General features: G+C 41.8%; 1 protein-coding gene across 3 annotated transcripts in view; it reads left to right on the top strand.

The window, feature by feature from the left end:
• Window positions 1-23,869, top strand: part of COL4A5 (collagen type IV alpha 5 chain) — a 124,562-nt gene that overhangs the window by 89,194 nt on the left and 11,499 nt on the right. For all 3 annotated transcript variants that reach the window (XM_088129243.1, XM_088129245.1, XM_088129244.1), the window contains exons 33-43: window positions 99-248; window positions 1,130-1,228; window positions 4,064-4,153; window positions 5,012-5,151; window positions 6,616-6,742; window positions 7,628-7,708; window positions 8,740-8,838; window positions 9,006-9,056; window positions 11,503-11,688; window positions 22,045-22,178; window positions 23,625-23,697. In XM_088129243.1, the coding sequence (XP_087985369.1) occupies window positions 99-248; window positions 1,130-1,228; window positions 4,064-4,153; window positions 5,012-5,151; window positions 6,616-6,742; window positions 7,628-7,708; window positions 8,740-8,838; window positions 9,006-9,056; window positions 11,503-11,688; window positions 22,045-22,178; window positions 23,625-23,697 (1,230 nt within the window). The remainder of the gene's footprint in view (window positions 1-98; window positions 249-1,129; window positions 1,229-4,063; window positions 4,154-5,011; window positions 5,152-6,615; window positions 6,743-7,627; window positions 7,709-8,739; window positions 8,839-9,005; window positions 9,057-11,502; window positions 11,689-22,044; window positions 22,179-23,624; window positions 23,698-23,869) is intronic.

Genomic DNA, 23,869 nt, shown 5'->3' on the forward strand with positions numbered 1-23,869 from the left:
GCCAATGTGGATTTCTGCTTGTTTTACTGGGGTTTACAGAATATTGGCAGTGTCCTCCAAATTAATGAGAAACACTGTGTATTTTGGATACTGCTTAGGCAATGATGGTTTACCAGGACAACCAGGTCAATCCGGATCTGCCGGACAAAAAGGCAGCAAAGGAGAACCTGGCTTGCCAGGAGCTCCCGGAAAAATTGATACTGACCGACTGGGTTCCAAAGGAGAAAAGGGGGAACCTGGAGAGAAAGGTAAGAAAAGTTTCCCTCTGTGTTCCTTCCAGCATGATAAGGGTCAACAGGTTGGGCTTTTTTTCAGTCTGAGAACTTCCATTAATTCATATGCTTCCTATAGTATTGGCTTTTCCCTCCTCCTGCTGTATCTTCCCTTCCCTTCCCTTCCCTTCCCTTCCCTTCCCTTCCCTTCCCTTCCCTTCCCTTCCCTTCCCTTCCCTTCCCTTCCCTTCCCTTCCCTTCCCTTCCCTTCCCTTCCCTTCGCTTCCATCTGGGTTTCTTAGGGTAGATCCTCCTCTTAAAAGCCTTAAAAACATTTGTTCTTAGAAAAAACTGGTAGAGATAGCTAGACAATTTTTATCACCCATACATTTCCAAGAATTTGGAAAAAGTGATGCACGTCATTGAATATTAATCTGTACTCCACTGTCTGACATTCCTGCAGTGAACAAAATCTGGTTTATTTCAGCGAAGTCCTGAAAACTCTGTATTTGTGGGATTTACATCCTTTTCACCACAGGTAGCATTCAAGTCAGCTAGAAATGAAATACAAAATAAAATACAAATGTGTAATTAAATATAAAGGCAAATCAGTTAAAACGCATCATTAAAAAAAGAACTATTTCACCATTATCTACTTTATGGTTACTTTTCTGTGCTCTTCAGTGGATATTACATTCATTTTGGAGATACATGCATGGCACTGCATGATTAAACCCTTATTGGGGAATGTCTGGGTGGGGCGTTGCCCAACCAGGCACCATCAGATGCCCAATGGCTCTCAGTATCAATGGGAAGATGTTGGAACTCAATGGCACCTACTTTTTGCTTCATGTTTCTGTTTGGCTAAGTCATACCTAAGTATGAAGACTACTCATTCTGCCTTTCTTTCCTTGAAGGTAATCCTGGTCCAGCTGGGCAGAAGGGTTATCCAGGTCTCCCAGGTGACGCAGGGCTCCCAGGATTAGTTGGACAGCCAGGTGCACCTGGATTGCCAGGTGAGAGATGACCAATCACTTGGCTTATCTGAATGGGCTATTTCGATATTGAAACACTAGCTCAGCGTGGCCTCAAACGACATTAAGGAGATTGCTTAAAAATGCTGGGCCTTGCATACACACCCTCTGCATCTCTCTCCCCTCTGTACCATTTTACTTTTTAGTTTCATGTGAAGTTTTATGAACCAAGATGTGAGGTGACTGAGTGAGTTAGGGAGAATCACATTTTAGTGTCATAAGAATATAATGAAAGCAGAATTTATAACACCAAACTGTCCTGAGCATCATTACCAGCAACACTTACTTGTTCTCAGTCTCCTAAACTGAAGGTAATCTGGATATGCCACTCTTCCTCAGTGACTTTCAGACTGAAGTCCACACCTCTTCATCTGAAGTCTAGAGCTGCCTAAGGTCGCTTGATATAATGAGATGGTCGGCGTATAAATTTGACTTATAAATAAATAAATAAATATAAATACATAAAGTCTTTTGCAAACATAGCAGACTTTGAACATTTTCCAAACAGGTATGCTATTAACAACCCCCTGTTCTTAAAGCAAAGAATCTTACTGGACCATCGCTCTTTGATAGCGCACCTACAGTATTGCATGAAAATGGCTGGGAATTTTCATTGCATGAAAATAGCTGGGAAAATCTCCAGTCTAAAACTCTGGAAATAGATCTAACCCCTGCTGGGACAGCTGAGCGGCTCATGGTTCCTCGCCCTGAGAGTTCTTCAGTCTCATCCCGTTAGATTAGGACCATGTGAATTTTGTCTTCTTCAAATGAAGTAGCAATACAATCAATGTGTGAAGCTTCCTGTACTTTTGACACAATGATTTGACTTAAAAAAAAAAAAAAAGCCCTATGCTCTCAAAACTGTATGGGGAAAAATGACAGAAGGGGGAGGATAAAACAGAACAACCTTCCCCATCTGACATTTCCCAGAAATGCTGGAGTGGCATTTTCCAGAACTCCTAGAACTAAAAATATATCTGGAGGATGTTTGATTGGGGAAGGAGCCAGTAGAACAGTGTTTCTCAACCTTGGCAACTTGAAGATGGGTGGACTTCAACTCCCAGAATTCCCAGAATTCTGGGAGTTGAAGTCCACCCATCTTCAAGTTGCCAAGGTTGAGAAACTCTACAGTTGAACAAATGAAGAATCCTCCCTGAAAAAAAATGTTGGCTTGAGCTCTGGACAGATGCTCACAAAGCTAGAGCTTCCCAGCTTCACTGTTGAGAAAAAAACCATGTTTATTTACTTGTTTATCTATGAATTGTCACTGTTGCTTCAGTCACAACAGCCTTTATGCAAATGCATGGGGTTAAATCCAAAAGTGAGTGTCCAAGCACCAAATTTGGCCTTAGAGACTACAAGTGAGATTTCGTGGCCTAATACCACCTTTCTCATCTACCCAGAATTGGCATTTTAGACACAAATTAGAGTTATGGTATACAACATAGGCTTCAGAATGATATGCAGCCCTCAAAAACCTGGGGGACCCCCCAGGGGCCACCAAAGCCCATAACCCAGTTGTAATTTTTAATGTGATGGAAGGGGAAAGAAATATCAAATATGTGACTGGAGAACTAGCCTATGTACTAGATTTAATTTGAACTAAATGGAAATGAAAGCAAAGTTACTGTATTTTTCTGTCAATAAGACGCCCCCATGTACAAGACGCCCCCCACTTTTCCAACCCAAAATTAAGAAATCAATATTTTAAAGATAGCGCAGAACACATTTTTATTTAGTAATTAGGTAACATTTACCTGATACACTCGGTGGGAGGAGGTCCAAACCGTCTCTCTGCAGCTCTATTTCCAGGCTCTTTTGCATAACTGATTACATTCAAGCACGAGTGAAACTGCCGATAGATAGTTTGTCTCTGCAATCAGCCTTCCTCCAATTGGTTTGTTCAGCATCAGCTGACGTCAGTTACATCAGGCTCGTGATTGGAGGAAGTCTGTTTGGGAGACAAGCTATTTCACTCGTGATTGGAGGCTAGGAATAGGAGGAAGCCTCTCTGCAGAAACAAAGTATGGGCAGTTTGGAACCGCACGATTCTCGGCTGACTTCCTTGAATAAGACACCCTTCAGTTTTTAGGGTAAGGATTTTAGAAAAAAGTATCATCTTATAGTCGGAAAAATACGGTACTTTTGACCTAGCCCTGCCCACTATTTTTGGAAAGAACCCCCCCCCCCCGCTTCTACTCAAGAAAAACATGGTGTATTAGAGGATGTGTCTAGGTCATTGGTCATTGTATCACAACACAAAATGACAACTACTTCTTGGCCCATTTAGTAGCTGGTGTTTCTTTTCATCTCCACAAGGAAGAGAAGTTGGTTTAAACCAAGGATAATGGCTAGTTAAGCATGCTTCTCTCACTGCCACTCTGCCAATCTCCCTGCGCCACAAATGCTTAGCCTGTAGCATTTACAACAAATCACCACAAACATAATTCAAAGTCACTTGGCATTGTGTCTAATTGGGCCTATTCTTGGGATCGTGGGAAATACGGAAGCTCAGGAGTTCTGCTGTATCGATGGTCACAGAGGGAGACAGCGCAGTGTTGCTTCGTACTTCAAGATGTGCTCATGCCATAGACACTGGATGTGTGCATCAAGGCAAGCCATGGTGACCAGCACAGAACACTAAACCATGGTTTACAAATGGCAATAGTCAGGTCTGCATATTGTACTAAGTCATGATGTATGAACTTATATGAACTTGCCCATTACAGCTTGTAAAAATGTGCTTATTGCTTACATGTTTATGGCCTGGAAATCCATCCAGCATCAAACAAGTGACAATACTTCTGTTTTTTCTAGGTCTCAAAGGAGACACTGGAATTCCTGGACACCCCGGACCAGCTGGGCCTCCAGGACAAAAAGGTGCCAGTGGCGAGATGGGACTGCCAGGTAGGAATTTTAGGAGCATTCCCTACCCCTTTCAACCGTATCATTGAACTGAATGGTAGTTGGAAACATTTAGGTGCAGTCTTATAGCTCGACTGGACAAAGGTAGGATTGCATTGTTAAAAGGGTACGTGAGATGTGTCCCATAATTCTGGTTACTGTTTCAGAACAACACATTCCATAACCTAATGCTCTCCAGATGAGTTGGACCTCAATTCTCATAAACCCCTACCAGAGAGTTGAAGATCAACATCTCTGGATGATGCAAAAGATTGGGAAAGGCTGCTTTAGAAGATTGCCATCAAAAACTAAATTTCAACTACGTAAATTGCCTCTATATGGCCCGATCATAGATATTAGCTTAGATAACTTTCAACAGGGACGTGAGAAATTTATGGAGATTCAATCTACCAGTGGTTACCAAATCAAGTTAGCTTTTATGGAACCCTGAATTAAAAGCAGCGTACCAGCTGCTAGGGAGCCAACATGGCTATGTCTGTCTTCCCAGGTGCAACTGGTTATCCAGGATGTTGGACTAGATAGGCATCTGTGAGCTAATCCAACAAACCTTAAGTTCTTATGTTAACCAGTCTTGCAATAGATGTTTTAAAAATTAGTCATCCCAGTTGTTATTAAATTATAAAACTAGCACTTCCCAATGTGCTTCTGTGATGCAGAAACTCTACATTTCTCTCTCTCACTTGGTATTCCATCTAATTAAATCCATCTGGGTTTTATTCTCACCCCGTTCATCCCTTATCCTGCCACTCCACTTGCTAAGTGTGGTCCTTGATCACCAATGGTTGCATACACTGCCTCGGAAGCTACTGCGATCTGCTATTTTTTCACTGTTTTGCACAGGTCCCTCAGGTGGAAAAGGTTCACCGGGCATCCCAGGGCGTCCTGGCCAACCTGGTTCTCCTGGATTGCCTGGACTAAAGGGAGAGAAGGGTGATCCAGCCCTTTCAGGCATTGGCATTCCAGGTCCCCCTGGTCCCAAGGTAGGTTGCCCAAACATTCTTTTCAGAAGCAGAGCACCTTTTCATAATCATGGGCAGGATTGACCTGTTCAACTCTCAAGCGTTCACCTGTTGGTACAAGTGGAAGAAATGGCTAAAGGAAGAAAAGCAAGCCATCTTCTGATTTTGGCAGATGCTGGAGGTGTTTTGAATCTGGAGTGAGAAAGAATTCAAATTTGAGTTGTTTTGACCCAAAAATGAGGTGTTTGAACCATTCTGGAGGTGTTTCAAGCTCAAAACAGTTATCTCTTCCTAATGGTATGGCCAGCCATCTCTACGTGTATTTAAATTGTCTTTGGAGACCTTCTTGTGGGTAGAGCATGATATTCATTCATTCATTCATTCATTCATTCATTCATTCATTCATTCATTCATTCATTGATTGCTTGGGCTTATAAACCAATTCCATCACAACTGACTCAAAGCGGCATATACGCCATATCCACACCAAGGGTTAAAATAGTCCATATTTATAATAGCATTGCACCAAGGAACCACTCTCTCAATATAAACATTCTTGTCCTTAATTTAGAGATAAAGCAGCCATGACATGTGTGCAGTTCTATCTTTATTCCATTATCTTCTCTACAGTGGTCCCCCTGGTTTCCCATGCTTCCCTAAAGACCCATGTTACTCTCATTGCTAAGGAAAGTTGTTGGAGAATTTCTCCGTGACTTGGAGAAAGTTGGAGAGATGTTCACCTGGTCTCTTTGCCCATAAATTGATGGAAGATCATTCAGCTCAGTTTGTTTGGGGACATGTGGTGTACCAGTGGATCTGTTCTTTTTGGCCATAAGTTTTTGGATCGTAGACTTTATGCCTACACAACATGCGATTTGATATTAACTAGAAAGCTGTGTTAATCAGCGGTCAAAACAGTCTTACGACAAAATAACAGGACAGACTCTGTTATTGGAGAAGGTCTTATAAAGAAAGTATAGTCCACCAGATGCATGCAGTGTTATTTCAGGTGGAAGATACTGGGACAGGGAATAGAGGAGGGGAAAAAGGGGTAAATGGTGGGGCCACAAACGGCATGAAATAAAGAAGGGACAATACATCTGAAATAAGCTGAAATATATACATGAATTTTGTATCTAGCTGTCTAGGAGATTTTACTCAACAGTCTAATAAATAAAGTTTTTCTTTACTTTTGATTCATGTGTGCATTCCCCCATCCTGCAAACTTGCTTCACTATCCCTCTTAGATCATGAACTGCAGATATAGAAATTCCAATATATAAAGTTAGGTGAAAATGATGGAGAGCAGTAAATTTGAAGGATGGTTTTGGATGCTCCTGGTCTTTTTGAGGGTGCTGACAAATGGGAGCTACCGGGAGGAAGGTGTCAGAAAATACTGTGTACCACTTTTTCATCCTGCACCATCAAATGCTCCAGTGGCCTCTAGATTTTTCCAATTTTAATTTTTTTCCTATGTTTTTCCAGGGTGAAAGTGGATTGCCTGGGTATCCTGGTCCTCCAGGCACTAAAGGATCTCCTGGAAATTCCGGACTGCCTGGTCCACCAGGTGTTCCAGGAGCAAATGGTGAACCTGGCCTTCCTGGGTTCCCAGGTAATTAATTTTACATTTAGCATGACTCATTTTTCTTCTCTTTTCTTCTGTGCTCCTCAACTTTTGCTTCTGAAACAGATAAGTCTTCCAGAGCTTATGTTCTCTGTAGGGGTTTTCCTCCATCTCATGTCCTCCAGATGTGATGGGTTCCTATAGCATCCTCCAGACACTTGGGACTCGTCATATCTAGAAGGTCTCCAACTGGGAAAGTCTTTCATGGAATAAAGGGAATTAAGGCAGTTACAAAGAAGCCATTCTCTGCTTCTGCCTTTACTGTGTCAATTGCCCTGTCTTCTAAAATGTTCTGGTTTTTTTCAACAATCCAGTTGCTGAACTGAAAAGTGTTACCTTCTGCTAGTTGTCTTTGTCTGAAATTTTATCTGTTTCTTGGAAGCAGATATTTTATTTGTTTCTTGATCTGAACTTCAAAAACCTTCTGGAGTGGTTTATGGAAGTTTAAAACCAGAAAGGCCTTTTTCCAAGGGTTCCAAAAAGACAAGAGAAGGGATAAGGAAGGAAAAAGGAACAGGAAAGTTATTGATGTTTTTAGAAATTGCCAGCTGTGGTGGAAGCAGATTGCTTAGGAATCAAAAGGATTACTTTAATGGAAGGAAGCAAGGGGCTTGTACGTGTAAGAGAGATGTTCCTATATAGTCCATCTTCATCTGCCTTGGTAACTAAAATCTGGATTATTTAACAAAGGCCCTAAACTGGGAATAGGCACAGCTGTTTTCTATGGCCCCTATTTCTTTCTATTTCTTTCTTTGCTTCTAATCACAGAAGACTCTACTTCATTTTTAGGATTTCCATCTTTGCAATTCGGGGATGTTGATGCATACTGAATTTGTGTTGGGCTTCCTTCAAATTCAAGTTCTGTTTTCACAGGGACACCAGGCATTCCAGGACCAAAAGGTCTTGATGGATCTCCAGGAAGCCCAGGTGTTCCAGGGCCACCTGGTCCTCCAGGTATGTGCTGAAAAATATCAAATAGAGAAAAGTTTGTTTACTGTGGATGTATGTTTGGTTGACATGATTTATCTTAAAAAGCCTTTGATCTAGTATATTAGAAATTAGGAGAAAGAAGCTTTGCTTCACACTTTCCGTTTTTCCAAGTGCTGTGAGGCTCAAGGGACAACGCTGCCTGAATCTGACTCCTTGCCATTCCGTTCTTCAATCTAGCATGGATTGAAAAATTACTCATTATGGTCTTTCTACCAGATGCAGTCAATCAAGCCACCATCCTGTAGTGGATATCTGGAATCAACTAGGTTCAGCATGCTAAACTGTGCTCAGTGGATTAAGTCACAGTGGCTGCCAGCAGGCCACATGCTAAGCCAGAAAGCATCATTTACAAACCCAATCCACACGTACATGTTGTGCCATGGTTTCTTTGTGATTTGTTGACTGAGCCACAGGGCTGGATTCATACATTTCAATATATTATATGCACTTACTAGTTGGTGTGATATGGACAGTAGTCTTTAGGTTTGCATTGTAGTCTGTAGATTAAGGATCTTAGCTTACAGAGAACAGCATTGGCTTGCTTAGAATAAACATAGGGTTGGGCTGGGCTTGCGCCCTTTGTTGTCCTTACTGTTAGTGGGAAATACTGCCTATGGCAGAGGTGTAACTAAGAATGATAACCTAATCTACATCTTCATGGGTATCCACCTAGGGCGTAGCAGCAAGAGCAAGAGACAAAACACATTCCATCACTATATGTAATTGTGGTTAGCTGCAGATACCTACGTACATCTGCTCTTCTGTGAAATTTCCCAATTTCTCCTTTTCTAAAATGTTTAAGAAGAGCAGCTGGAAGGTTATCTCTGTGTTAGATGAACAATTCCAGTCCTCAGTCAGGTCTGTATAAACACAAGGAATTGTTTTCATCTTAGCTGTGAATTGCCTTAGAAGTGTTAGGCAGCTCTTTAGTTTACTTCTCTAGAACATCAAGAGAACTCATTGTTGGCAATACGTTCTCTTCTTCTGTTCCTTAGGTGATCTTGGTCACCCTGGCTCTCCAGGACCTTCAGGGGAAAAAGGACAGCCCGGGCGAGATGGTATCCCTGGACCAGCAGGACAGAAAGGTGAACCAGGTGAGTCCCCTTTTTTCCCTTTGATGCTTTTCTTTTCCTTTCTCATCATTATAACAGAGATGAATACATCAATTAAAAGATGTATGTGTTTTGGCAAAGATTGCATTCAGAGATTCATAATATGTAATTGCATTGTTAACTTGGCCATTGTGGTTGTGTTCTTTCAGGTCAACCAGGATTTGGACTTCCCGGACCTCGAGGCCTCCCAGGACTCTCAGGCAAAGTCTATTTTTCTTTATTAATGAAAAAGAAAGTTCATTGCTCCATGATAGATCACAGAGTTGGGTACCAAGTGAGGAAAAACACTTTCTCTACTTTGCCCCTGGAGCTGATGGACCAACATCTAGACGGGCAAGCAGCTTCCAGTAAATGACTGAAGACATTTTGGAGACAGAGGTGCAATTGACATTTGGACATGAGAGGATGAGGTATCGAATGGCATTGTAGTGATCCTCCATCAATGCCTGAGATAAAAGTACGCTCAAAATTGGAGGCTGGCTGGCAGAATCTGATGAGATGAGGATGAGATGTTGTGAAGTGATCTGGGATTTGTTTTCACCTGTGAACTCTGTGGAAGTAGACAGGGTTCTCTGTGGGATAAAAGTATCACCTCTGTGCTTGATCCGTGCTCATCCTTGGTTCTGCAAGCTGCCCTTTTTGGGGAAGGTGGTTAAGAAGGAGGGAGAACAGCAATTACAGAGGGCCCTGGATGAAGCAGATTATCTGGACCTCTTCCAGTCTAAGTCCAGATCCAAGTATGGGATGGAAATTGCCCTGGTTGCTCTCGGGGATTAGCTGTGGCAGGACTTAGATGAGGGGCATGCATCTCTCAAAGCATTTGATATAATTGACCTTGGTATTCTTTTGGACTGCTTGCAAGATGGGAAGTTGGAGTCACTGTTTTAACAGTTGTTCTGCTCCTTCCTGAGTTGGCAGTTACAATTTGTGTTGGTGGAGAAGGAGAGGTCAAACCGTTGGGCACCTCTGGGTGGGATGCCCTAACACTTGTAATGGTATGTGGGAATGACCTTGGGAGACAGGAGGAAGATCCGCAGCCTAGGTAATAGTCTGATAAGAGGCAGCTCTGTCCACAGGTGGGGGAAAAGCATGGGAAGCATTTCAGAAGGGACCCTCCCTCATTTTTTGGAGACTAAAAAGAGAGGAAGGGAGAAATACTTTTAGTCTTCCAAGATTCTGTTCGTGTAATCTTACAGTAAAGTAGGATTAGTTCATCTGGATGTGCTTCTTTTCTGGACTACCTCGCAAGGCTGACAGCCCTCTCCCCCACTTTATTTAATATCTACATGAAACTCAAGGGGCAGATTGTCCACCAGTTTAGGGTGAGGTGTCATCAATTTGATGGTGATACCTAGTTTTATAGCTCCATCCTGATGTGGTAGAAGTTTTGATCTGGTACCTGGGATCCATGATGGGATGGAATGGGTTTAGGGTGTATTCCAGCAAGATGGAGGTACTATTTATTCAACAGCCTTCAACATTCCTCCATCCTGGATCCAGTGGCACTACCAGAATCAAAGTAGAATAACAATTTTGCAGGAGCTGCTCTTTCTGTGCCCAATTTGGGTTGGTTATTACCGATAAAGTCCTTTATGGCTCAAGACCTCCAGGACCATCAGGCCCAGGTAGAATTTGCATCTGTGTAGGCCAAGAGGTCAGGCTGTGGACCTCTCTCCTGGAAGAATTCAAGGGAGAGGGTACAAGAAAGCAGATCTTTTGGGTGGTTGCTCCCCATGATGAAACAACATCCCACTAATGTGGGGAAGTTTCCCTCTCTGTTGTCCTTCCGAAAGGCACTTATGACCATAGCTTTTCAGCAGGCCTTTGAGGTAGAGGTTGCCCAGTTTAACAGAAGCAGGCAGCCAAATTATGGGTGCCGTTCTTGAAGATGGAGGCCATATGGTGGGGTTTTATTTTTATTTATTGGTTGCTTTTAATGGTAAGCATTGATAGGTTCTGGTGAATTTTATTGTAACCTACCTGGAGACCTAGGAGGAGTTGGCATATAAATTAATGTAAGAAATAAAATAAATAATAGAAATGTTTCAATCCTGACAAAACATAATGGTATGTTTTACCTTAAGCTGGGCATTATGCAACCTCCTTGAGTTGACCTGGACTGCTGGTGGCCAAATTGACACATTCATGGAGCTTCCTTTAAACAATATGGAAGACATTTGCCATGGCCTGAGTTCAAGAAGTTTCTTTGACTTCGCAGTCTATCCAAAGTCAGGGATTTCCTGCCGGTTTTCTGTTCAAGTCCATTCCTGCTTAGCTTCCTGACATCAGCCAAGGTTGACAGATGTTGCCAAATAACTTGTAACCTCAGAGGGGAAATCATGAAATTGGGCAAGTGTGCAAATTATCTAGTCCAATATGGCATCGCCAGGTATCTTAATGTTGCAAATCTCAGAATGCCCAGCTGAAACTCATGTTGGCTGGAAATTTTAGGAGAGGCATGCCCAGAATATATGGAAGGTGTACTTCTAGCTCAGAGCAGGAAATCTAACCTGAAGACTTCCAGCATGGGACTGTACCTTCCAGGCAACTTGCATGTCTCTTGCATCTCTTCATTAGGAATTCAAGGACATTTGAGGAATGCTCATCCATTTCTATGCCTCTCTCATTCTTCGTTTTAACAAACAGGTCAAAAAGGTGATTCGGGCTTCCCTGGACCCCCAGGAAGTCCAGGACCCCCTGGTCTGAAGGGAGAAATGGGCACCAAAGGATTTCCTGGTGTCCAGGGCCCAGTGGGTCCTCCAGGACATCCTGGGCCACCATCAGAAGGACCCAAGGGTAGCCCTGGGCCACCAGGCATACCAGGACGGCCAGGTAAGAGAAAGAAAGATCTATATGCTAAACATTTTGCTGGCAGGTTATTGGCCTATAGTTCTACCAGACTATAGCTTTCATCAACCCTTTCCATACTTAAGTTTTTGTTGATCTGGCCAGACATTTAAAGAGCCTTCGAGGTCTCTTTAAGTTATCCTGAAAAGAGAACAATTATCCATGTCAAGAGAGAAAATGAGAATCTGCTGATAACCTGGCAGCAAAATGTTGGCCGACTTGACACGGGCTCCGCATGTTATCACAGCACTCATCAAGCCAAGCACCCAATCAACTTTAATAGCATCTGTCCAGTCTGCCTGCACCATGATGCCACGTGATAAGGAAATTCATCTTGCACACCGAATGATAATACACACTGCTCGTAGGACCATTGGAAATCAAACTCATGTTAGCAGCACAGCATGTTCAGTTTTTACCATTCTTTCTTATTTTGGTTATGCTCATCATTAATGCTCATTCTTACTCCATCATGTCCTCCGTTCCAGCAGATGCCATGTATCACGTCTTCATTCTGTCACCGTTCACCTTGTTTGTGGCTCTATGTATAAGTGATAGTATTAAACAAATGCCACTGAGCTGTTATTGGTATCTGCCTAATGTGTGGGAGACGTTTTTGGCAAGAGTAGAGAAAGGGCTGTAGCTTCCATGCTGCTTTTATATGCTCGAGTGTCCTATTTTAAAGTTTGTGGAATGGGACAGTCAAATCATGACTGAGTTATTATAATAGCCATTGTGGATAATACAGGGTTATTTACACTGGCCTTTCATTGATACTCTTTGTACGCTCCCTGACGTAGGTAAGACTTAATTGATAAGTCATTGGTGACAATGCTTTATGACCATAGCAGTTGCATTTTAATGGCAATTGTTGCTCAACCTGGACAAAATGTTGTGGATCTCAGAAACTAAGATGATAGAGTAACATGTCAAGAACATAGGGGATTGAGCATCATTAAGAAATCTTGTCTTTTCCTAGTATATATACATTAAATAATTTGTTTTATTCAGTTATTTATAGGATTTATAGTGCATCATTCTATTACTCAAGGAGGCTAACAAACAAATTAAAAACATAATTAGAACACATTAAAAAAAGGTGTCCTTTAAGTCAAGCTTGCTTGTGCTGTCTTGGTGGGTATGCCCATAGAGTTTTGTTGGCAAACATACGGAAGTGATATTCCATTGCTTTACTCCAGTCTAGCCTTCAGCCCTTCGAGTTCCTGTTGGCTTCTAGCTAAGTAGTAACCAGGCCTGATCCTGGTTAAATATTAACAAAACTTCCCCAACTTCAGCTAAAATCCTGTATATATTTTAGATAAGAGAAAGTCTGTGCATGCTGACTTTCATATTTCCAATTTATTTAAGGTCTGTGTATCCCAGAAGTATATATACCACCTTTCCACTACAAAAACCTGAAAGTGGCTTACAAGTACAGAAAAAGAGTATCATAATCATACAACAATGATGAAGACGATAATAACAACTCATTAACTGGATATAAACATAGCTATACAATCATAGATTAAAGCACTCACACCAGATAAATCCTAACTTATGTTAAACATTCAGACACACAGTCAGACATTCAACCTGGTATCTACCAGGTAACAAAGGAAAGCAGTAGAGGACTTCTTTAGGGCTTCTCATCAATGCCTTTGAGCATTTGAAGAAGAGCTCGGTTGTTGGGTAGTTCCACATGACTGCCGAAGAATTTGATTCAACTTTGAAGAAGACGACATCACACTTTATGTAGTAGGATTGGGAGAAGCCTAAATTAGATGAAGAAACTGTCACTGTAGGTTGTGGCTAAGGAGAAGTGCCAGTAATGGCTCTGTGGTATTGTTTCTATCATCTTTGTCTTCATTGCATGTAGAGTGTTCATCTCACGCTATCATGCATCCATCAGTGGGTGAAGACCAAACTGTTGTGATGAGTCAAATGAATTGCAGTTGGCCCGTTGTTGATGGAATCAGCCCCTGGGATGTAACACAATATTGATTGGACAAGAAAGCAATTGCAATCATGAAGAAAAAGAACTAAAAACATATGGTATCTTACTCTGTTGATAGTGATTATCAGTAATTGGCAGAATGGTTGCACCGTTGGTGACTTCCTGCAGCTAGTTCTAACGTGCAGATGTTTTTGATATGATAACTTCCAATTACTCCCAACAGCATCATGTGAACAGTCTTAAACACTTTTGCTTGGGACTAAGGCTTCCCCTGTTAAAAATTCATTTTTGATCATGACAACAGTTTGGTGTACACATAGTATTAAAAACGGAATTTCAGATGGATCGCTGTGAAAACTTATCAGTTTGCTTATGTATCTAACTATATTGATGTTTTCCTTTGTAATGATGGCCTTGGTGAACTTTTGATCACCTCCTTCCAGGTGCCACAGGTTAGCTCATTAACTCTAGAGTAATAACTTTTGCATGCAAATAAATGTACTTCTTGTGTAAAGACGGTTTTCTTCTCCAGAATGAGTATGCCAAGCCACTGATCACTGTGATATGATACAGATAAGAAGGCAAAGGCAGAAGTTTGATTGAGAAATACCACTGAAGTTGAAAGAAAGGATTATAATTAAATTTGTACAAAAGTCTTCCAATGCCTACACTTTTTTATTTTTTTAAATAGTGGTTTTTTCCCCCAAATCGGAAGGATTGTGGCCTGATTAGAAATGAAGCATGTTTACTTACCACTGATAAACATCATGTTTATGGTAGAATCAATATGGTGTTGTGGGTATGATCACATTGGCCAATGTAAGCCATAAACATGATTTATCAGTAGTTGGGTTCACATGTGCTTTTGCACTGGGAATTCTTGTCCTGTCTGTTTATAATGAGAGTTCTCATTTGGATGAAGGTATAATAGAATGGATCTGTACTTTTGTAAAGAACAGTTTTACAAAAACTGTTGACCTAGGAGTAAATCCTATTGACTCGCTTCTGGGTAGAAATGCAGCGGGTTTAGCTCTTAGAAAGTTTTTGCCACAATATATGTTTTCGAATGACAACTATTTTTTCTTCTTGAAGTAGTATCATGTCGCATATCTGTGTGCGTATTTCTGTAGAACAAAGTTGTCTTGGCATACACATTTTTATGATATGGAATAAAGAGAAGGATTGAAAGTTTTGCTAAGACAGCTTTTCAGAAATAAATCTTCATGACCATGGTCATCGAAAAGTTCTGAATCTGGATATTACTTAACAGAGAAGTCCACTGTGGCGCATTAAATGTGCAGTTTAGTTTAATGTAAAAAGAAAAATGGAAATTCAGTAACAAAGTCCCATGGTGGAGCAACAAAGGTTGGTTACATTCTGTTTGCATATTTTAAAAAGGCTTAGCAAAACTTGCATTGTGTTTTGTAATAGAAAGTTTTGGTTAGTCTAATCTTTTGTTCAGCATTAATATAGAATGATTGATTGACAAAGAATGTAGAGAAACCAGTGAGATGGAAAGTTATGGATATGTATTTCCTAATGTATTGCTGATAAATTGCATGGATTCTTTATATTTTTGCGAACATTTCACTGACGAGCTGTAAGCTGAGGGTGTGAACTCCATGATGCTTTATCTTGGCATTACTTTGGAGAAGACTATAGATCATGAACAAGTTACAGACTTGGTTTCAGCAGAAGCAATTGGCAGCTCTCTTTTAAGTATTAAAAGAAATCCATAGTAAATAGACCTTTGCATTATATCCATTCATGTTGTGTCCAAGTGTATTAAGGACAGTATTAATAATAGCATCACTATTAGTGTCACTAACAGGATTAATTACAACACGGGCAAAAGAAACGTTTTCTTTGAATTGAGCTGGAATCCCAGTGATCATAGAGACGTGACCATGATGATTTCTTGGCAACAGTATGAAAGTAGTTTCTGAGATTTTTTTTTTTTTAGTTCCCAGTCTAGCCTACAAACCTGACAGTTCCTGGTCATTTCCTATCTCATTAATAAGCAGGTTTGACCATCTGACTTAGCATTTTTGAGATCAGCCAAGGTTGGTTAGGGATTGCCCCCTCCGGTGATGAAGTGGTAGGAAAGGGGTAACTCATGTAGGCCCCCTTTATTTTTTTTTGAAGTAGCCTCCAGTGTCCTCTCCAACTTTCTGTGAAAATTCAGCAGCATATTTGCTGAAAATCAGCCTGTGAAACCTGGGTTCGGCGCCGTTTTCAAACAAAAGGAAAAACCAGTTCCTCCACCTAACTGAGAAACACAGAAAATCATGGCTGCCTTTTGCAGATACTTTGGGTCTTTGTTTGCTACTGCCCCCTCCCCATCCCAAGCAAGTTAAATTTGGTCTCTGCATGAAGAGGTTGCCCATCTTTGTCTTAAATGGAACTGGATGTAACTTCCTTGGGATGCTTGTTTTAATGGAATAAGCAGAGTTGGAAACAACCAGAAGAAGCAGAAGAATTTCCTTTTGGCCCATACAATACAGGTAGTCCTTGCTTAACGACCACAATTGGGACTGGAATTTAGGTCACTAAGCGATGCAGTCGTTAAGCAAATCATCACATGACCAGACCTGATTTTGTGACCTTTTTTGCAGTAGTCATTAAGTGAATCCCTTGGTTGTTAAGTGAATCACATCATCGTTAAGTGAATCATGCGGTTCCCCATTGATTTTACTTACCGGAAGCCGGCTGGGAAGGTCACAAATGGCAATCGTGACCCTGGGATGCTGCAGCTGTCATAAACACATGCTGGTTGCCAAGTGCCTGGATCACGATCACATGACCACCGGGGTGCTGCGACAGTTGTAACTTCGAGCAGTTGTCGTAAGTCACTTTTTTTAGCACTATCATAACTTCAAAAGGTCACTAAACAAACAGTTGTTAAGCAAGGACTAACTGTTGTTGTTGTTGTTTAGTCGTTAAGTCGTGTCCGACTCTTCGTGACCCCATGAACCATATTGCGCCAGGCCTTCCTGTCCTTCACTGCCTCCCTGAGTTTGCTCAGTTTCATGCTCATTGCTTCAGTGATGCTATCTAACCATCTCATCCTCTGCCGTCCTCTTCTCCTTTTGCCTTCAATCTTTCCCAGCATCAGGGTCTTCTCCAAAGAGATCTCTCTTCGCATTAGGTGACCAAAGTATCTGAGCTTGAGCTTCATTATCAGTCCTTCCAATGAACAATCAGGGTTAATTTCCTTTAAGATTGACTGGTTTGACCTCCTAGCAGTCCAGGGGACTCTCAAGAGTCTTCTCCAGCACCACAGTTCAAAGGCATCAATTCTTCGGCGCTCGGCCTTTTTTATGGTCCAGCTCTCACAGCCATACATTACTACTGGAAAAACCATAGCTTTGACTATGCGGATCTTTGTTGGCAAGGTGACGTCTCTGCTTTTTAATATGCTGTCTAGGTTTGCCATAGCTTTCCTCCCAAGGAGCAAGCGTCTTTTAATTTCATGGCTGCAGTCTCCGTCTGCGGTGATCTTGGAGCCCAAATAAATGAAGTCTGTTACTGCTTCCATTTCTACCCCTTCTATTTTCCAGGAATTGATGGGTCCAGATGCCATGATCTTAGTTTTTTTAATGTTGAGTTTCAAGCCAGCTTTTGCACTCTCCTCTTTCACCCTCATCAAGAGGCTCTTTAGTTCTTCTTCACTTTCTGCCATTAGGGTGGTATCATCTGCATATCTGAGGTTGTTGATGATTCTCCCTGCAATCTTGATTCCAGCTTGTGATTCTTCCAGCCTGGCATTTCTCATGATGTACTCTGCATATAGGTTAAATAAGCAGGGTGACAGTATACAGCCTTGTCGTACACCTTTCCCTATTTTGAACCAATCGGTTGTTCCATGACCGGTTCTGACTGTTGCTTCTTGGCCCGCATACAGATTTCTCAGGAGACAGGTAAGGTGGTCTGGTACCCCCATCTCTTTAAGAATTTGCCACAGTTTGTTGTGATCCACACAATCAAAGGCTTTTGCATAGTCAATGAAGCAGAAGTAGATGTTTTTCTGGAACTCTCGTGCTTTCTCCATTATCCAGCGAATGTTGGCGATTTGATCTCTAGTTCCTCTGCCTCTTCGAAACCCAGCTTGTACATCCGGTAGTTCTCGGTTCATGTATTGCTGAAGCCTAGCTTGTAGGATTTTGAGCATAACCTTGCTAGCATGTGAAATGAGTGCAATTGTGCGATAGTTTGAGCATTCTTTGGCGTTGCCCTTCTTTGGAACTGGAACATAAACTGACCTTTTCCAATCCCGTGGCCACTGTTGCGTTTTCCAAACTTGCTGGCATATTGAGTGCAGCACTTTAACACCATCATCTTTTAGTATTTTAAATAACTCAGCTGGAATACTGTCATCTCCACTAGCTTTGTTGTTAGCAATGCTTCCTAAGGCCCACTTGACTTCACTCTCTAGGATGTCTGGCTCAAGGTCAGTGATCACACCAGCGTGGACATCAGGGACATTAAGATCTTTCTTGTATAGTCCTTCTGTGTATTCTTGCCACCTCTTCTTAATCTCTTCTGCTTCTGTTAGGTCCCTGCCTTTTTTGTCCTTTATCATGCCCATCTTTGCACTAAACGTTCCTTTCATATCTCCAATTTTCTTGTAGAGATCTCTAGTCTTCCCCATTCTATTGTTTTCCTCAATTTCTTTGCATTGTTCATTTAAGAAGGCCTTCTTATCTCTCCTTGCTATTCTCTGGAAATCTGCATTCAGTTGCTTATATCTTTCCCTTTCACCCTTGCTTTTCGCATTCCTTCTTTCCACAGCTATTTGTAAAGCCTCATCAGACAGCCATTTTGCTTTCTTGCATTTCTTTTTCTTTGGGATGGTTTTAGTTGCTGCCTCCTGTACAATGTTACGGACCTCCGTCCATAGTTCTTCAGGCACTCTGTCTACCAAATCTAATCCTCTAAATCTATTCATCACCTTCACTGTGTACTCACAAGGAATATGATCTAAGTCATACCTGAGTGGTCTAGTGGTTTTCCCTACATTCTTCAATTTAAGCCTAAATTTTGCAGTAAGAAGCTCATGATCTGAGCCACAGTCAGCTCCTGGTCTTGTTTTTGCTGTCTGTATAGAGCTTCTCCATCTTTGGCTGCAAAGTATATAATCAATCTGGTTTCGGTATTGACCATCTGGTGATGTCCATGTGTAGAGTCGTCTCTTGTGTTGTTGGAAAAGAGTGTTTGCTATGACTAGCTTGTTCTCTTGACAGAACTCTATTAGCCTTTGCCCTGCTTCATTTTGTACTCCAAGGCCAAACTTGCCTGTTATTCCGATTACTCCTTGACTTCCTACTTTAGCATTCCAATCCCCTATGATGAAAAGGACATCTTTTTTTGGTGCTAGTTCTAGAAGGTGTTGTAGGTCTTCATAGAAGCGGTCAACTTCAGCTTCTTCAGCATCAGTGGTTGGGGCATAGACTTGGATGACTGTGATATTGAATGGTTTGCCTTGGATACGCACTGAGATCATTCTGTCGTAACTAACTGTATTGCCATTCAAATCTGCTTGCACCACTCCAGCTCAAATCTGCTCAGCTCCCCCCACCCCATCTGCTTTTCTTCCAGTTCAGGGACTCCTATCTTATCCTTTGGAGGGAAAAGTCAACTAGAGAATTGCTGTTGGAAGGGGGAGAACCTCAGGCAGGAAAGGCTACACAGTAGGCTCTTCTTTCTGAAATGTCTAAACATGGCCTTTGATGTTTACTTTCCATCTAAACAAGATCAAAATAATTTTTCCTACAACTGGGTCTCATGTACAACTTAACCCAGAGGTCATGAGATACAAGTTCAAGCCACACTTATGCCAGGCAACTGAGTTCACACTCAGGTTCACACACCTCATGAAGATGCCAAATGGTTTGTACAGTTCGGGTTTAGCTTGCAGAGCAGAGCTAACTTTTGTGGTTCCTCCAGCAAACCTTGGCTTGATGCAGTGTGCAAGCCTGGCCACTGGGTGACCTAAGCCAGCTGTGGGTCCTCTTCTGCAAAAATAGTTTAGCCTGACCATTGATGGGGGCGGGGGGGAGGGGGAATTCAGATTGCCAGCTGAATGAATGAATGAATGAATGAATGAATGAATGAATGAATGAATGAATGAATGCATTTTTATTAGAGTCTGTGCCGGTCAATAAAATACAATAAACTACACAGCTGGCACATCACGTTTAACATAAATAAAATTAGGTTAATAACACTCAGGATGGTTACAACAGCAATGACTGGATTCTTGTCTTAATAGCAGTGTAAAAGAACTTTGTTTTAGCTCACATCTGCAAGACAATTACATCAAATGAACCTTTTCTTCCTGGGAACCTCAAAAATAGTGGATCTGCAAGTTCCTCCCTCATACCCCAATAAATGATACAGTACAGGAGAACTTAGGTAACGGTCTCCAAGGTCACTGGGACAGGTATTTCTGGAGGTTTGGGGCTTGTTGATTTCACCCAGGTTATCCCTCATGCAGCCAAGTCAGTGAAATGGTCATAAAAATACCTGTTTTTGTTGTTTACCTGGAACTAACAGATACTGAGCCTTGCGCAGTAGAATGTCAGCCAAGGTTTGGATTTCATAGACGGGTTGTAGTAGCCTTATCACCAGAATAAGTTGTATATCTAAATTATTTTGTCTAGAGATACATGTTAGGTTTGGATGGGGTGGGAAAGGGGGTTGTCTGTGCATGCACGTTTGCAACCTGTAAATACAAAATATGCTGGTGAGATGGTTTTCACTGTTTAGTATCAACTCATGTATGCTAATTCTAACTAGTCGTCTTGTTTTGCACTATGTGATATCTGATATCTCCCCCTAACAACGAACATTGGTCTTTGGTGAACTCTGACTCTCCCAGGTCGTCCAGGTTAGATTCTTAACTTGGCTAGTTTGCTTGACTGTATTGGTTGCTTGATAATGTTATTTTGCTGTTAACTTAGATCCTGGTTGCATAAGAAGTAATGGTTAATCATGGTTTAACATTACCCCATATTAACACAGTGCTATGTGGCCATAAAGAAATCAGAAGATTTCTATTTCATCCTTGGCTATCTACAGTTTTGCCTCATATCCAAATTTAAAGCAGTCCATGGTTAGCTTGATTAATTGAACCAAGCCAACTTCAAAACATCACCTGTAGGAGCACAACACATTGAACCACAATCCAGCCCACCCCCATTTAAGCCTTGTGTGTTGTGCAAACTTTGAGAACGGGGATGAGTATATCACGTGTAAGCACATTTTGTGAACACAACCATACTTTATGAAGCTGGTTTGTTTCTGTAAACCACTGTTACAGTTGAACAAATGAATTCAGTTGTTGTGAATTGAAAATGTGGAAACCAAACAGCTAATTTGTTTTTCCTAATTGTGTTGAAAAAGGGTTTTGCAACTGGGGCTTTTGCACTTAATTACAACATGTGGAGGGGGATTATTAAGCAGAACCTTGCCAGTATTTTAAGAATTGTGATTAGACCTTTCTTACTGTTTCTGTTCACATAGGATAACAGTTACCAGACCCATCTTTTTTGTTGTCTCAACAATTTTCCAGTTGGCATTAATTCTGCAGTCTTAAAAATGCAAGCTGGGTCTGGTGAATTATTGCCCCTTGATATATGCTATGTGTTCCTTCTACTTCTACAGTTGAAAAAAATTCATGAGTTTTGAGATCAACATTCCCTTTGGTAATCGAACTTTTAGAAACACACACACACACTAAATGGTTAATTTAAGAAAATCATATTCATAGGGCAGAAATTGCATAAAGAAAATTGTCAGCATCTTCAGGAGAGACACCAGTTAATTCATTTAAATCAGTCTTCTCATCACTGGAGGGTTTCAAGCTAAAGGATGGATAGCAGTTGGTCTAGGATGGTCTGAGGATTCCTCCCCTGGGCCGGGGTTGGACTAGAAGACCCAAACTTCCTTTCCAGCCCAAGGATTCTATGAATGCATCTGTTAGATGGACCATGTTACCATTGTGACATCGTCCATCTAACTCTGTACCATCACATTCCCTCTCCGTGTGGTCCCAAAAAAATCAGTGTGCCCCCTCCAGGCCGGTCCCAATATGGAATAAAACTAACTTGATCTCAGCCAAAGGCCAAGAAGCCATCAAATAAATGCAATGAGAAAAGGTGAAATGTGCTTTTCCTCAGAAATGAAGGTACAAAGCATTATAGATTGATGTAGCAGAACCACCCAGACTTTTAGGCAAGTCCTTCCTTGGCTGTGCTTTACCCTGAACATAAAGTTGCCCACAGTCCTAAGGGACATGGTCTTTTAGCCCAAGGCCATACTGCTAATAGTGCTGATTCTAAAAGTGAGGTCGCACTGACACACCAATTCTGTGTTGCAACTTGAAGGTCTTCCTGGGCCCGAAGGACCGCGTGGACCCCCCGGGATTGGGGGAGTGAAAGGAGAAAAAGGAAACCCTGGCCAGCCAGGTCAGCCTGGACTGCCTGGACTGAAGGGAGATCAGGGGTCACCTGGACACCCGGTGAGTGCAAAATGGGAGGGCCAGAAAGTTGGTTTCTAACACAGTGGAACTAAGAAATGGGGAGGGGGATTTCGCACCTACTTAATTTGAGAATAAATTCCATTGACTTGAGTGGAATTTCTTTCTAAGCCTAGGAATGTTAGCTGTTTATCTGGAAGGGTATCTTCATAAGAGAGCGAGCAGAACAATCAGGCAGAGAAAGTTTGCTTGTTTTCTCACTGATGTTATGGCTGATGATTGACATAAGCACGCAAGGAAATTCCCCTTAATATCAGTGTAACCTGCAGATACCCTTTGGAATTATAAAAACACCAGCTTTGGGATGAAAAGCATAAATCCAATTCTAATCCAGCCTTCTCTAGTCTGCTGTCCTCTACATGTGTTGGAGTGGCTTCAGAATGCACATTTAGTCCCCACTGCACCCAAAAAAGTGTATATTTCTTTTTTTCCTGGGGCTTAGCATGAGATGTGAATGCAGCCCTTGTGTGTTGAAGTAAGGGTGCACAACCTCAGGAACTGGGGCTGATTGCAAGCCCCCACAGTGATGGTTGCAGTCCCTAGCATTCCCCCAAGGCCCATTAAATGTAATCATATTAAAAGTATTTAATTGTAACTACAGTGAAGTCAAATTACATTTACCTTTCTACCTGAAAACACCCTTTTCTTCTAATGCTGTCCTCTCCCATAACACACATCCGAAGGGCCCAGATTATGTTCACTCCTACAATGACTGGACTGAGGCAGAATATTCTACACTCTACTTATTGTGGGGGATCTGCTTTTGAAAGCAGATTAGAAGTACCGAAGCAAGGACCTATGTGAGGATATTTTCAGGAGACCCATTTCAGATCATTCTACCAGGTACAGGTTCAGGTACCTTCCACCATCTGAATGTCACAGGATTGCTTGGAAAGTCACAGAAGTGGATTGGAGCGTGCATTATTTGGCTCTGAAACACGGAAGGTGCTTCAGATCTGGTGTGGGCACATTCAGTGTACTTGTAGGTGGCATCTGAAAGAAGCCACACATTTTCCTAAGCTTTCATGGTAGCCCACTGCATGTTTTTGTTCATGAGGCAGCATCATATAATTTGTACCAGATCTGAAAACACTTTTCCTTCTCCAGATCTGAATATTACACTCCCCTGGGGGAAGAGGTGCAGGTGCCCTTCTGATGGAATCCATCAAAATACTGTTCTTCAAAGGATAAGCTTCATGCCTGCCTGCCATTGGGTGGGCGATGATTGCTCTTCACAACAGCCAATGCTTCAGTATCAAAGAATGCCCTTGATGGCTGATGTACTCACTCTACCCATATTTCTTACCCAACATTCTCTTTCTCATTGGCCATTAAGGCATGTTCTCCTTTGCTTCTCAGCTGACCTACCTTGTTTCCTTTTGATATCCTTTGATGATGGAAATAATAACCATTGTTGTGATGACACAGGGTGAACCTGGCCGTCCAGGCCTGAACGGGATGAAGGGAGATCCTGGCGTTCCAGGAGTACCAGGATTCTCAGGTACTCAGAACAAAATGCACCTTGGTCATGATCGCTCACACTTTGGTCATTTCCTGTTTGGATTACTGCAGTGTGCTTCGCTTGGGGCTGCCCTTGAAGACCACTCGGAAACAACTGGTCCAGAATGCAACGGCACACACAGTATTGGGTGTTTCTAGGCTCACCCACATTA

Source organism: Python bivittatus, unplaced genomic scaffold (genome assembly GCF_059951505.1).
Source record: "Python bivittatus isolate LINGU-HERP-01145 unplaced genomic scaffold, Pbiv_v1 ctg000790_np1212, whole genome shotgun sequence".
Classification (NCBI taxonomy): domain Eukaryota; kingdom Metazoa; phylum Chordata; class Lepidosauria; order Squamata; family Pythonidae; genus Python; species Python bivittatus.